Below are 15,205 nucleotides of genomic sequence, written 5' to 3'. Positions count from 1 at the left end.
GATGGATGGATGGAATAATTATGCCTGAACAGTGCAGCAACAGGCCAGAGTATTAGCCTCACAGTTCTGAGGACCAGGGTTTGAATCTCAGCCCCGCCTGTGTGGGGCTTGCATGTTCTCCCCATGCCTGTGTAGGGTTTTCTCCGGGCACTCTGGTCTCCTCCCACATCCCAAAAACAGCAGTAATAGGAGACTCTAAATTGCCTCTAGGTGTGAATATGAGTGCGACTGTCGTCTGTATCTCTGTTCCCTGCGATTTGCTGGCAACCAGTTCAGGGTGTACCCCGCCTTCTGCCCGATGACAGCTAGGTTTGGCTCTAGCCCTCCTGCAACCTTCGTGAGGATTAGCAGATCATAAAATGGATGGATGGACAGTTTTAGGGGGGGAAAAAATGTAACAAATATTAGTGGAGTCTTGATAATGTGCATGATTGCTGGGCCATACTTTGCCCATCCTTGTTCAGAAAAGTTAACTTTACTTGTTGTCCCTTTGGGTTGCTTGGACAGCAGGTGCTTCAATTCTGTGAGGGGTGGATGGTTTTCTCGGGATTATAATACAAAGTGTATAACAAATTAAAGAATAATAATAGGATTATTACACTTGATAATTGGTTCAAATTGTGGGGAAAAATGCAGAATATGCAATTTGATTTGACTTCATTCTGTTTTATGTAGATTTGCGTCATGCCAGAAGTGCTTCGCTGTACCGTTTCCGGGCCAGAGTTCAATCCCTTTTTCGGGGAAGTCAAGATGGCAGCCCACATGTCCCGGTGTAGGTCCTGGAGTCGTGTTCAAAGGTAACAAACTACGTCGTTGAAGAGCGTAAACACCAACTCGACGTGACCGAATTATAGATAAATTTGGGTAGTGACAGATTTTATGTTACGAATGTGTTGTCGTCCTCTGATTTGCATGTTATATAACTCGTGAGCTTCGGAGTTAGCATGTTGCTTATATACAGTTGTCAGCGACGCCACGCTTCGACTCCCTACTGGATACATTTTAACCGTTCGAGAATGAATCAAATACATATTTAAATTCAAGCGAGTGCCGATCAAAGTCTGATGTGATATTGAAAATGAATACTTTGTTGTATCAGGACGCTTCTTGTGATTTGCTAACTTACAGTCATTAACGTCAATGATTCCTGTCCAGTACAGTCTAGTAAATATTGACAGTTAAGTAGTCTTTGGTTGAGGGAAAAACATGAAATATTGTTGGATAAAAGTAAGAGATTTACTGGGGGATGGGGTTGCCATAAAAAACTATATTCTTGAAAATTCATCAGTAACTTTTGTAAATAGTCGGTAATACCGTGTGAGAGTCACAAGCCTACAATAATAAATGTGATTAAACGTGGTTAATATTGAGGTTTTATTTGGGGGGGGGATATCGTTGCATGACTGACTCAGAATTTAACAAGAAAAAAAGTGCAGTAAAAATCTGGTAAGTACAGTATAGAGAATTAAATAGCAATTTTGAAAGAAAAAAAGTTACAATGTGGATACAGTAATTTAAATATAATTAAATATGTAGACATTTGTGACAGTTGGGTTGTAATTATTGATTATAATTTTTAAAAAATTCTGTATGGAAAAAGTTTTACAAAGTAGCGGTGCAATTGAAGGAATATAATAAATAAATATTGAGAAATAGGACATTCTGCCAAAAGGTTAACATATCGATTGAATTACGTCCTAACTGCATCCTATTATTATTATTATTATTATTTCCCAACAGGTTTGGTATTGCAGCCTACAGGAAGTATAGCAGCGGTGGAGGCTACCCCAACATTTCGCTTTCTTCGCCGCTGCCCGGAATCCCCAAGCCCGTGTTTGCATCCGTGGACGGGCAGGAAAAGTATGAAACCAAGATCACCGTGCTAGAAAATGGCCTCAAGGTCGCCTCGCAAAACAAATTTGGGCAATTCTGCACTATTGGAAGTACGTAACTGTCAAACAGTAACCATGTGTGTCGAGCAATTATCATATTAACGAAGAAAATTGTTTTTTTTTTGTTTCCTCCTCTCTAGTGTTAGTCAACTCTGGATCCAGACATGAAGCAAAGTACCCTAGTGGAATAGCACATTTCTTGGAAAAACTTGCTTTTTCTGTAAGTACTTTTTTGCTAGTATGAATTAAAAAATTAACAGCTTCAGCTGATGCTGTTGGTGGGTTAAAACGAGGTTGAATAATATTGGAAGCAACAGGAATTATGATGACGAGCTGTGAGTGATTGGCATAAACGCCTTGCAATCATATCAGAGCTTCTATTCACTTCAAAATGGTGAGAGACTGATTCTCTCCGATTTGTTGTGCTAGCGAGAGAAGCTACAAGAAGGAGCTGCACACAAGATATTTTCTTGATGCTTTTCAATTACTTTAGACTTTTATTAGCTAAAGTTCATGTAAGTGAGAGAGGTATCTCCTCAATAATGTATTCATTGTCCTAGCAAGTGGAGCTGTAAGTCAGTCATTTTTACATACTTAATCGCAATGGTATCATTGTATTTGCCCAAAGTTGTACTTAATGTTTACCACTAGTGCCTCTAATTGCGTCCATGTTTGTAGTCCACAGCTCAGTACGGGAGTAAAGATGAGATTCTGCTCACACTGGAGAAACACGGAGGGATTTGTGACTGCCAAACATCCAGGTAGCGTCACGACGACAAATACACCAGTATAGTGTTAAATGTTCACATAAAGAATTTTGTGAGAAAAGTTGTGCACCTGTTTGTTTCTGTTATGTTTGTGGCTCTTTTGTTATTTCTGTTATGTGTATATGAATGTTTGGGGGGGTTGTGTATTCATCTATTTTGATGGGGTTTTTTTTGTGTTGTATTTGTTAATTGTGTGGGGTTTTGTTGGTTTTGTTTGTGTGGGCATCTGGTTTGTGATTTTTGTTGGTGTGTGTTTTAGGCTTTTGTTGAGTGCCTTTTTCTGTGTACCCACTTTTTAATTTTCTGTTTCTATCTTGTGTATTTATTTTTGTTTGTGGGTGTATTTGTGTTTTGGGGTTTTCTTGTGTGTGTTATTGCTGTTTTGTATATTTGTCTATTTTCGTGCATCTGCGGTGATCGGGCTGAACCCAATGTATCGTTTGCCGCCGGTTCAGGGACACCACCATGTACGCCGTGTCCGCCGAAGTGAAGGGCCTGGACACGGTGGTCAGCATCCTGGCCGACGCGGTCCTGCAGCCTCGCCTGTTGGGTGAGTGTTCTGCCTGATGAGATCTCAGCCAATGGGAAGGCGCCGTTTCTAATTGCGTTTTTCTGGCCAGACGAAGAAATGGAGATGACCAGGATGGCGGTTCGATTCGAGCTGGAGGACCTGAACATGCGGCCAGACCCCGAGCCTTTACTCACCGAGATGATTCACGCAGTGAGTCCGCTGTTTATTTTTAACTTTGTCCTAAGCAATGTGTGGGAATGCGCGCGTTTTGTCATCTTTGCAGGCAGCATATCGGGGCAACACGGTGGGACTTCCCCGCTTCTGCCCGCCGCACAACGTGGACAAGATCGACAAGGCGGTCCTGCACAACTACCTGTCCGGCTACTACAGGCCCGAGCGCATGGTCCTGGCCGGCGTGGGAGTGGAGCATGAGCGGCTGGTGGCGTGTGCCCGCCGCTACCTGCTGGGCACAAGGCCCGTGTGGGACGACGGCGCCCCGGCCCCCGTCGACCGCTCTGTGGCGCAGTACACGGGCGGCATTGTCAAGGTGACCCTCGGCACGCTTTCTTCACTGGAGGGCAGTAAAATTAATCGTGCGTAATGAAAGTTGGAATGTTTCAGATGGAGAAGGACATGTCGGACGTGAGCCTCGGACCGACGCCCATCCCCGAACTCACGCACATCATGATCGGGCTGGAGACGTGCTCCTTCTTGGTGCCGCTTTACCTCCTTATTATTATTCCTATTTCTTGTGTTTTTCTTCCTGTTTTAGTTGTTTTCTTTTGGGTTTTCTTGAGTTTCTCTGTGGGTTTGCTGTTGTGCGCCTTGGTAGGAGGACGATTTCATCCCGTTGGCGGTTCTCAACATGATGATGGGCGGCGGCGGCTCCTTCTCGGCCGGAGGACCTGGCAAAGGCATGTTCACGCGCCTTTACCTCAACGTCCTCAACAGGTAGTGGAAATCCACGCACGCTTATGTCAGCCTCCATTTATTTATACTTACGTGAAAAGCTGTACGTAAATACCCGGAAAGCAACGGGTGGCTGTAAACTACACATTTCCACAACAGACAACTGAATATGAGCTACAAAAAAATTGGATTTCTTTGTGGGTTTCTGTGTGTTATTGTTGTTGTTTTGTTTTTTTTTTCTTTGGTTTTGTTTTGGGGAATTTCTTTAATCCTTTTTTATTTTTTTTAATTTGGTTGTATATTGGGCGGTTGTGCTTATGTTTCATTTTTGTGTTTTTGCTTAAATTTTTTTGTTGCTTTTTGCAGATTCTTTTGTTTTTATGTATGTTTTTCCATTCGTTAATTGTATTATGGTTTTTTTGGGGGGGGGTGGTTTTTTTTTTTCTCCATTTTTTTTTTTGTGCTTTGTTTCTGTTTGTCAACCTTCGCCCAGTCATGAAAAGTTATGGAAATTTAAAATGGAATGTCCGACTCCTGGAAAAGTAATGGAATATTTTTTGTTTTAGTAAGTTTTGGAAAAATGATGGAAAATATTGCATGGCTGACATTTAAGATGCGTAAAACCCCACCGGTAAATAAAATGGTATGTATGTGTGTGTGGGGAGGATATATATATTTTTTATACATATTTTTGTTGCATTAAAATCCACTATAAAGTGAACAGTGAGATTGCAGGAGAATATTATTTTGAAAGTATTTTGGTATTTACTTTGTGTGATTGTTGTGGGTGTTGTGCAGGCATCACTGGATGTATAATGCGACGTCGTACCATCACAGCTACGAGGACAGCGGCCTGCTGTGCATCCACGCCAGCGCCGACCCCCGACAGGTCGCCTCCGACGTCTGCCACCAATCTAGCACATTCCCTTCATACTTAATTTCAACTCGCTTCTGCAGGTTCGCGAGATGGTGGAGATCATAACACGGGAGTTCATTCAGATGACAGGAATGGCAGGAGAGGTTGGAGCATTAGTTGGCCTTGTTGGGTTTTTTTTTCCCCCCCATCTGTTTTTCGTAGCTTAGGTGGTTGTTTTTGTGGTCCCAGATGGAGTTGGAGCGCGCCAAGACGCAGCTGAAGTCCATGCTGATGATGAACCTGGAAGCCCGGCCCGTCATCTTCGAGGACGTCGGGCGCCAGGTGCTCTCCACGGGCAAGAGGAAGTTGCCGCATGAACTGTGCACGCTCATAAGTGAGTACAAGATTGTTGGGAAAAAGGCCAGCGTGAAAAGTGTCAGCTCATTTCAACAATAGCCAATCAGCTACTGGGAAGAGTAAAGTGGTAGTCTATCAATCAAAATGAATAAAGAAATATTGAAAAATAGAACAGAAGTTGTGTTTTCAAAGTTACCAAAAAAATGTATAAAATATTTAAAACCAAGAAAAAGCTATTTATCTTGAAAAAAAATTGAAAAGTACTAGATTTAAAATATATTGTACAGCAAAAAGGGAACTTATTAAAATATATTTTTGGTCTACAAAATATCTAAATGTAGTATTGAAAAATAATAGTGCTACAAATATATTTTTAAAAATCAAGTATTAAAAAATTATATTTTTACACATTTTATTTGATCATTAATTAAAACAGATTTTTAGTCAAATTTAAAGGTATTCATTTTTAAATAAAAATACAAAACAAAAAATGTGCAAAATTATACCAAAAAAACATTTTCATGAAAGAAAAAAAAATCGGCAAGTCAAACAAATCTATATAGGCATTTTTTTGTTTTCATTAGTATGTCTTATAAAAAGAACAATTACAAATATTTTTTAAGGCCTGAACAATGATAAAATCTCAATTCTCTAACAAATACCTAAAAAATGCATGCATATATATATATATATATATATATATATATATATATATATATATTTGTACATTTTCTTGAAAATAGAGAAATTATTGTATCTACAAAATTTCTTTGAAAATTATAAAAAATGAAAACCCTTAAAATAATTCAAAAGAAACTGTCTATGAAAAGTATTCAAAAATGATAGTTTAAGCGGGCCATTTTTGTGTGCATCACAGGCGAGGTTACGGCAGGCGACATCAAGCGAGTGACCGGCAAGATGTTGCGCAGCAAGCCAGCCGTGGCGGCTCTTGGGGACCTGACGGAACTGCCGTCCTACGAGCACATCCAGGCCGCTCTGGCCAGCAAAGACGGACGCCTGCCGCGCACCTACCGCCTCTTCCGATAAAACTGCCGAAAATTGTGTAAATAACAATAGCAACGAAAAAAACACTCATCAGGAACTCTGGGGGTGGGACTAATGCCTGGAGTCAACAGTATGTCACCTGTAATACACGCTAGTATTTATTCCTTCTTTGTGCTTTGTTTTTTTCTCATAAAGGGACGTTGTTTTTTTTTTTTTTAAACAATCATAAGCACTGACAATTGACCACTGAAATTGTAAAAAAAAAAAAAACTGAAAGTGTGAACGAAGGACACTATGGCTCGTATGATGGACATTTCTGGCAAGAAACTTAAAAAAAAAAGTTTCTTGTAAGCCTTTTTATCTGACTGAAACGTGGATGTCAACTGTTAAATAAAGCAATCTATTTCCCTTTTATTAAATGTTTATTGTAATGCTTCTGTAGAAAGAGATCCTGAGGAAATGCAAAGAGGCACTTTTTTTTTTTTTTAAATGGAAATGAAAGATGACTGACTTAAAGTTTCAGTACATGGAGAAGTTACACACAAATGTTGGAGTTTGAGCAATAAAAGGCAAAAGTTCTCAAACTAGGTTTGGGGGAGAAAGTGCCCTGAGACAACTTCTGTTGAACTTTGATGCTATTTAAATAAATAAACTGAATTGAAAACTTTTTCCAAGGACCCTCATAATACTAATGCTACATGTAAATACCATAGAAATTAAAAACTAGACCCAAAAAAAGTTAAGTTTGAATTTTTACAAAAATATATTTCTGTAGGACGAAAAGACAATTATATGACAATAAATTGTATTTTTCCAAGACACCTAAAATATGGTCATTTTATTTTTTGAAAACCTAAAGTATTTTTTTTCCTTTTTTTTAATACATCTTTACAAAAACAAAGATGTGTTTTGTTGGGATTAAGATACTTGTAATATTATAGATTCCCTTTTCAATTTGTCTTATTTTTTTTTATATATATATTTTGAATCTGCAAGAGCAAAGACTTATTTTGCCAGGAGGAAAAGTAAGAATTCCCAACATAGTAAATATGATCAATTATTTTTTTCCAAAGTTGTGTTTGGTGATGGTCTTTTGAAGAAAAGCATAACCTTTGCAGAACAAAGACTTTGTGCCGTAGTTATAACTATTTCCAAGTTGGTTTCTTTTTTAAAGAAATAAGGGTAATCTTCATAAGAACAAAGACATTGTCAGGATGGAGTAGTAATCTTAAACATTTTTACAAGCTAGTCGCAGTATGATTAAACGTTTTTTTAATTGTATTAATAATCATATCAGAGATTTTAATTGGCCCAAGATAAAGTAGGCAGGAAGGGTTGATTTTTACATTTATCATTTGCTGAACAGCATAATTGCCCAAGTCATGTTTAACTTTGCACCAAAAAATGAAATACCTTTATGCAGGTTAAAAAAAAGTTTTTTGAATTAATGACTGCGTCCTAGTGGGACAAGCCGAAAGGAAAATAAGGAGAAGAAGATGTCTGTGTTCTCTGCTATGAAGGTCAGTAATTGTCATTATCTGAATCGAGGCAACTGGAGTCATTTGTTGAATTTGTCTTTTCATTTTTTCTAAAAGCGTTAAAAAAAAAAAAAAGACAGGCAAATATTGTAACTGAAAAGTTTGCACTTTTTTAAAAATACCAATCCAAACTATTTGACTAAAACCCCAGTTTGAGATCTCTTCATGTAAGGCATCTTGTTCGGACTGCACACAATCTTTGAAATGAAAGGATTAAAATGTAGAAGCTGCTCATTATGATAAAAATTAAAAATAATAATAAATCCCCATTCTTTGCAATGACATCAAGAAAAAAAAAACAGTATTTAGTAATCCGCTATTTGCTTTAAAAACGTCCCAAGGCATTAATATTAATACTGATGTTGAAATTCCGGCGGGTTATGTCGAGGTTCCTGCCCTCGAGTGCTCCCCAATGTGACCAGTAGATGGCGCTGAGGTACTTTCCGTGGTTTGGGTGTGTGGCGTTTCAAGAAATGGCGCACACGCTACTTTGATTCTTCATGGCCTCTCTCATCTTCAGCTCCCTGCTGATCCTTCTCTTGATGCCCTCCAGGTACAGGCTGCGGTCAAACTGGCCCGCTCCCAATGGAATGCTGGACAATGTGCACACAAAAGCGGGATTTCGGACAGGGAATTGGAAAGGTTTGCAAACATAACCTATTTTACTGTACATTGCATACATAATATGCCGCCTACTAGGCCATCTATTTGCCTACTCAGACAAACATTCAGTTCCCAATTTTCATATCCATCTCCCAAGCTAGTTATGGGCAATCAACCTATCTACCTTCTTTCATAGATAATTTAAATACTTACCGAGTTACAAACTTTCTTCCCTAAATTCCAATCCTGTTACCTGCTTACGTACCCATTTATCAACTTACATCTCTGTCTACCTACAATCCCGATACACAATACTCGCATACATGCCCCCTTTAGTTAACTACTTGTATTCTTACCCATCGACTTTCATACCCATCTAGTACATACATTCCTACGTACAATCAAAGTTTTCGCCCACCTACCGACATACCTATCTAGCACACAAACTGGATACCCGTGTACTCCCTTACAAACCTGATTACCTCTCTCTCTGCTTCCTGTACATACTCTGGAACTGGAACTATATGAAGTACAATCCTGTTTCAAACGTTCCACTGTCATCCCATCGCAGTCCTTGAGAAACTTAGGGACTATCTTGGATCCGAACGCCTACAGGCCTGTCGCCCTGACACCTGTACTCATGAAGTCTTTTGAATGCTTCGTGCTGGACCACCTCAAGAGCCCCTGATGGAGACCCTGCAGTTTGCCTACCAAGCAAACAGGCCTGCGGATGATACAGTCAATATGGGTCTGCACTTCATCCTAGAACACCTTCACGACGCTGGGACCTACGCGAGGATCCCGTTCGTGGACTTCAGGTATGCCTTCAAGACCATTATTCCAGAGCTTTTCTCCTCCAAGCTTCTCCAGCTCAGCGTCTCTCCTGCTATTCATCCACACACCGCCAGCAGTTGGAACGCCCCAAGGATGTGTCCTCTTTCCGCTGTCCTTTTCTCTCTCTCCACGAACAAGTGCACCGCAACGCTCCCGGCTGTCGAACTTCTGAACTTTCCAGAAACGCCACAGTCATCGGCCTCATCACAGATGGTGACGAGTCTGCTTATCGACAAGAAGTGGAACACTTGGAGCTGTGGTGCAGCCAACACAACGTGCAGCTCAAGACTGATTGTAGGCTTCAGGAGGCAGCCTTCGCCACAGCCACCTCCTCACGCTCTCCAACTGCCCCGTGTCAACCATTGAAAGCTTCAAGTTCCTGGGAGCTCCAGTCGTTCAGGACCTGAAGCGGGAGACCATCATCAACTCCATCCTCAAAAAGGCCCAGCAGAGGATGTACTTCCTTGGTCTTCTGAGGAAGAACAGCCTGTCGCAGGAGCTGTTGAGGCAGTCCTACACAGCAGTCATTGAATCAGTCCTATGTTCATCCAGTACAGTCTGGTTTGGAGCCGCCACAAGAAAAGATAAACCCCGACTGCAACGGATAATCAGGACTGCTAGAAAAGTCGTCAGTATCCCCCTACCCACCCTTGAGGACCTCCACGCTGCCAGAACTAAGACAAGAGCACGCAAAATCCTCTTGGCCATCCGCATCTATCTGCACTTGTACTATCTACGACACGTCAGTATCATCATGGCACTCACGTGTCTCGGCCCGCCTTCAGTTTGACGTGGTAGATGCCAATGACGGGTCGGTGGTCTGAGGTTTTGATGCTGGAGCAGCTGGCGTATTTGAGTACGTGGATGTCATCGGCGTACCGGGTCCGAAACAAGATCCTGTCCTGGGGAAGCGCACAAACCTGTTTTTTTTTTTTTTTTTTGTAGGGGCAGCTTTCTGGGTGGCGTTTCCTGCTGGTCTATCTTACGGTGTACGACGGCGTCCTCTGTTTGGCGCTGGTGTCGTAAACGTCGCTGCCGATGTCAAATTTGTACGTGGGCAAGAAGTGGATACCGGCCTCCTGGAAGCCTTTGAAGATAGAACCTGAAGACACCACACAATTTACTTTCCAATTCATTCCATGGCAGCATCCAAAAAAACCTGCCCATCTAACTCACTACCAGCCTATCTACCAAAGGACTAAACCTGTCTTATCTACCTACTACCATATCTACCAATCCACTTACCTCCATACATACAGGTAACTCCTTATCTATTATCCTTAATATCTACCTGAAGCTATCTCAAAACCTCAACATTAACTGTATCTAGCTAGTTACCATTCAACCTCCTACAAAAACAGTTCTCTATTGACCTACCTCCATACCTGTCAAGCTACGGACCCCAAAACCTCTCTCTTCAACTACCTTTCTAGCCATCTATCTACCTCCCTACCTCTCCCTCTACCCTATCTATCAATCAACCATGCGAAAAGCCATAAAAATGTACCGTCTTTCATCTCCTTGGACAGCTGGTCGTGTTCTATCAGGGCATCCATGTCATCCCCGGACGTACGCTTGATGATACTGTCCACGCTGGCCCGTTCGTGACCTAGACGGAAGTTGAAGTCCCCGAACCAGAACACCTGGTCGAACCTTGTGGTGACGTCAGCTGCAGAAAGCAAAAACACGTAAGCGGAATCACACCACTTAAGCGATAAAAGACAACACCAGCGCCACCTGCAGTGAGCTTTGAACTACAAATTAGTGCAAAAGTTTGATTCATGGAGGACTGTAGGAATAATACATCATTTACAACTTGTGTAAAAAAGCCAAAATCGGGGTTGGGCAAACGTTTGTGCTCCAGGGTCGTTTTATTTTGAAAATAGACAGATGGGACAAGTCATTCAAAGATGACATGATAAAGAATAAAATTTCAAACAATTTATTTGAGTAATAATTCAAAATAAATGTATTCATACAGTACATATTATTTCATATTTTTGTCCCATCAAACGAAAGAGTATTTTCCCAATAGTCTGAGGTATCATTTGTGGAGAGTGGCTTTTACTTTCGTTTGCTGGAGTCTGTTAGCCCAAGAAATGATCTAAAGATCGAAATTATTATATCTCTTGTTGCTGAATTTCTTTAAATATCAGCATGATGTTTAGATTTTGAGGATCTTTTAGTGTACTTCATTGTATCATGCAAGTCCTATTAAAATGATTTATTGATTGAGAACAGGTGTGGGATTGTCAAGCCTGGGTATGGATCGAGCAACTGAACTCAGGTGTGATAAACCACAGTTATGCTGTAACGTGAGAGGCAATCACTTTTTCACACGGGGCCACGTTGGTCTGGAATTTTCTCTCCCTGAATAAAAAATTTCATTTACAGCCACAAGGAAAACATGCAAACTCATGCAAACTCCACACGGGGCCAAAGGTCTATCAAACAAGTGCTATGTCCCGCCTATTTGTGTTGACTTTGACTCATATTTAAATTGTTTAATGATGTTAAACATTTCTGAATGACAAACGTTCAAAAATACAAAATCAGGAAAGGACCAAAGACTTTTCCCTCCCACTGAACATTAGGTATGCACTTTTTAATGGGACACTGTGTAAGTTACTCCCATCTAGCGTTGAAGTTGTGTATTACATCCACACGAACACTCCACTCTAGCAGCTGTTTTTCAAACATGTATTGTCATGATGTACTCCTACTGGGTTATGACTCTTGCGTAGAAATACATTTAAAATTATTTGCTTATAAGAATGTGTCAGATGATTAGCAAAGATCATAAAACATCAATGACAATCCATACATAGATTGAGACCCCCTATCTTACATGACGTGGATCGGTATGGGTTGGTATCCGGAAGTCCTTTGGGAAGGGCCAACGCCTCCACGATCTTGTTGTAGTCCAGGATCCTCTCATACACTTTGGCATCTCCGGCTGGAAGACATTTTGTAACTTTGTGTCAGAATAATCCATTTTCGATACCGCTTGTCTTTACTTAGGTGACAGGTGAGCAGGCCCTTAGCTCAGCCGACTTTGAGCGAGAGGCAGTGTAAATGCTGAACGAGTTGCCAGGCAATCCGAGGGAAAACAAGCATTCAAACGCTCACACATGTGGACAATGTTGAGTTTTGAATGACCCAAGAAACATTTTTGGGGAATGCGGCAAAAAGATCCATTCCTAAATGTGACTTTGATGCTTACAGGTGAAGTGTGACGTGATGAAGAGGAAGGACGTGCCGAAGAATGTAAAGGCCACGGCCACTGCCCCTTTGGTCTTGATCTGCGAGATGATCCTGGTGGTGACAGTGGCGTGCTCCACTTCAGAGCAGAACCAGATCAGGTCCCTGCGTATGAAGGCGCTGAGGTACAGGACGCCGTGCGATGCCGCGTACAGCATCACGTAGTGTGGACCAAGAGACTCCTGGAGGCGCGTCTCCCACTCCCTTCTACACACACACACACGGGGATCCGTGTATCAATGTGATGCTCTAAACCGCGAAATAGATTCAAGTTGAGTACCTGTCAGGACATCCTTCCTGCACGCCGACAATGTAAAAGTCTTGCGCAAATTCCGAGTCGGTCGGAAGAAGGAGGTCATCGAGATTGGAGGGGAGGCCCTGGGGGTAAAAAGACACACAGATGAAAGTTCAATGATCCCAGCGCCAAACGAGCATAAACAGCGCAGTACCTTCTCCCCTTGCATGTTCCACGTGACCACATAGATGCCCAGCCTGCGGTCAGGGAAGTAGCGCTTGAGCTCCTCCACCCCCAGCAGGGCGCCGCTGCCCAGCCCTCCTCCCTCCAGAAAGCTCCTGGGAAGACACCACAGTCACTTCATCCTTTCGTTTTGTTTTTTTCTTCCAAAAAGGTAAGCCGTCAGATAATGGGTGTAAATATTGATCACTGTTTTGCAAAGTAAGGACACATGTCTTTCTTTGTGTTGATTAAAAAGTAGTGAGACTCAATCTACGTTAATGAAGAACTCTACAAATCTGAATCACGGGATTCTGAGATTTGATGTTAAAGAATGGCCACGGATGATGAATCAATTATCAATTAAAGAATAAGAGTGGCAGCTACCTAATGAGAATGACCAACTCTCCCAACGGGCACAGTGAGTGGCAGGAACAGATATATCTAAAACATCCTCGCTTTCCGCCACTGGTCCAGCGTACCTGTTCCTGACTTCCTGAGGTCTGATGGGACTCAGCACGCTGCTGGTGGACCTCATGGAGTTGACGGAGACGCTATCCGAGCCGGCGTCGCTTTCGCTCAGGTTCCTGTGCAGCAGCCGCCTCTCGGCGCTCCTCCTGGCGACGTAATCTGAGCAATCCTCGTCAATCCGATTAGCGGCCCTCAACGCGGTCGACACGAAATTGTGCTGGAGGGCGGGCAAAGGCGTCGAGCCGGGCTGCAACGGGGACAGGCGCAACCTGGAGGTCCGGATGCCGTACTCCGGGCAATCGCGCCGCGGCTGGGCGGCCGGGCTCAAAGGGCTGCGGTCAAACTCGGACAGGCTACTGCCTCGCTTCCGGAACGCCTCGGGGGTCGCCACGTTGGGCTCGCTCGTGGGGGAGCCCACGTCCTTCAGAGAGTCCGTGGACGACCCCACCGGGTCGCTCAGACTCTCCTGGCTGGATCGCAGCCTCCTGGCTCGGACGCTCTCCTCCGGCATCTTCCTGCCCTTCCACTTGCTGGGCAGCGACGGCGGCCGAGGCTGGTACGGGCTGTCCCCGGCCGCCTTCCGCGCAGCCTGCTGCAGTTTGAGGGCGTTGTTGAACTCTTGGTACATTTTGCGCTCTGCCGAGGGGACGTTGGGAGCTCTCCCGTCACTGGCGACCGTCGCCGGGATGTTGTTGGTCGGCCTCGAGCCGTCAACTCCGTTCTCCGTCATCGTTGCTTGGCTCGTTGTTAGCCCCGAGCTAAACTAACTCAGCGTACCCCAAATAAATGCGCTGTGCATATTTGCGTGGGCATTATACACGTTCTCGCTGTTTACATGCCATTCAAATGTAATAAATCTGACATTTGCGGGCCAGTCTACCGTCGCGCTACCGCTCACCCGGAGCGTCTAGTTTAAACAATAAAAACAAGTAGCCGCGCGACTTCCTTAGCAACGTTTGACAACAACTACTTCGTTGCCATGAGGAAGGAGGCAACATGATCAACGTGGCGGTTTACTGCCCCTGTGTGGTCAGTTGGGAAACTACATTTTAAATCTACGGCGTGCCCTTACCCATTCGCGGTTCATTATTCGAGGCATCGCATATCGCGGATTTTGCCCTCCCAATTTTTTTTTTTAATTACATACACGCTAATACACGTGCTAGTATGTATGCTAACAGTGTAACGACTGTGTTCAAGTATACTTCATTGAACAAGTCACAACAATTGTGCACACAAGGTATGCTGTCCGTTTTGGAGAAAATTGAAGACTTTTGAGTGCATTCTTAGTTTCAAAAATATGGTACAGGCCATATGTAGATGTATCAATACTGTGTCTATTATTTGCGGATTTTCATTATTCGTGGGGGTGTAAGGAACGTAACCCCCAACGAATGACAAGTACTGTACTATATAACCTATAACCAGGGTTGGAAATTTAAATGAAGGTGTATAGCCTGCGTTAGAGTTTCAAGGTAGGGTTTTAAACCTGGGTTAAGGCTTCAAACAATGATTAGAGTTTCAAATTAACTTTTCAAGATGGAATTGGGGGTACCAAATTGGGGTTTCACACAAAGGGTAGTTTTCCAAATTAAGGTTTCAAATCTAGGTTAGGGTAAGTTGGGTAAACTTGGGATAGGGTTTCAAACAAGATTCGAGGTTCCAAATTGAGATTTTCAGCCTAGGTTAGACTTTCTAACAAGTGTTAGGGTTTCAAGAAAAGGTCAGGGCTTAAAATTAGGCTTTC

The 15,205-nt window shown here is 42.6% G+C and overlaps 2 protein-coding genes across 3 annotated transcripts; one reads left to right on the top strand and one right to left on the bottom strand.

Annotated features, from left to right (window-relative positions):
* The first annotated feature begins 283 nt into the window (after positions 1–283).
* pmpca (peptidase, mitochondrial processing subunit alpha) lies at positions 284–6,580 on the top strand. Its single transcript, XM_061817833.1, has 14 exons — positions 284–337; positions 676–797; positions 1,741–1,943; positions 2,033–2,112; positions 2,571–2,653; positions 3,115–3,209; positions 3,280–3,380; positions 3,454–3,717; positions 3,792–3,884; positions 4,003–4,121; positions 4,878–4,968; positions 5,037–5,099; positions 5,185–5,329; positions 6,170–6,580. The coding sequence occupies exons 1-14, from the start codon at positions 299–301 to the stop codon at positions 6,337–6,339; spliced, it is 1,668 nt and encodes a 555-aa protein (XP_061673817.1). The 5' UTR covers positions 284–298; the 3' UTR covers positions 6,340–6,580.
* A 222-nt stretch (positions 6,581–6,802) lies between these two features.
* On the bottom strand, positions 6,803–14,474 carry inpp5e (inositol polyphosphate-5-phosphatase E). 2 transcript variants are annotated; one of them, XM_061817832.1, is made up of 9 exons: positions 13,470–14,471; positions 12,983–13,106; positions 12,814–12,911; positions 12,496–12,740; positions 12,121–12,228; positions 10,780–10,941; positions 10,259–10,374; positions 10,038–10,174; positions 6,803–8,428 (listed from the first exon to the last, which is right to left on the bottom strand). In XM_061817832.1, the coding sequence occupies exons 1-9, from the start codon at positions 14,186–14,188 to the stop codon at positions 8,302–8,304; spliced, it is 1,836 nt and encodes a 611-aa protein (XP_061673816.1). In that variant the 5' UTR covers positions 14,189–14,471; the 3' UTR covers positions 6,803–8,301. The 2 variants fall into 2 exon arrangements, 1 of the variants encoding a protein (XP_061673816.1); XR_009794707.1 differs by having other exon boundaries at positions 8,289–8,428; positions 10,038–10,169; positions 13,470–14,474.
* Positions 14,475–15,205: the final 731 nt, after the last annotated feature.

The sequence above is a fragment of the Syngnathoides biaculeatus genome, chromosome 4 (genome assembly GCF_019802595.1).
Source record: "Syngnathoides biaculeatus isolate LvHL_M chromosome 4, ASM1980259v1, whole genome shotgun sequence".
Lineage (NCBI taxonomy): Eukaryota > Metazoa > Chordata > Actinopteri > Syngnathiformes > Syngnathidae > Syngnathoides > Syngnathoides biaculeatus.
The sequence above is the reverse complement of the archived record's forward strand: the minus strand, read 5'-3'. Positions and strand labels throughout refer to the sequence as shown.

Coding starts and splice junctions, on each gene's coding strand:
- pmpca (XM_061817833.1), top strand. CDS start 299: ATGACAGCTAGGTTTGGCTCTAGCCCTCCTGCAACCTTC. Junction 4,122..4,877: donor TACCTCAACGTCCTCAACAG/GTAGTGGAAATC, acceptor GGTGTTGTGCAG/GCATCACTGGATGTATAATG. Junction 4,969..5,036: donor CCAGCGCCGACCCCCGACAG/GTCGCCTCCGAC, acceptor TCGCTTCTGCAG/GTTCGCGAGATGGTGGAGAT.
- inpp5e (XM_061817832.1), bottom strand. CDS start 14,188: ATGACGGAGAACGGAGTTGACGGCTCGAGGCCGACCAACAACATCCCG. Junction 10,942..12,120: donor CCCATACCGATCCACGTCAT/GTAAGATAGGGG, acceptor TGCTTTCTGCAG/CTGACGTCACCACAAGGTTC. Junction 10,175..10,258: donor AGAGGACGCCGTCGTACACC/GTAAGATAGACC, acceptor GCGCTTCCCCAG/GACAGGATCTTGTTTCGGAC.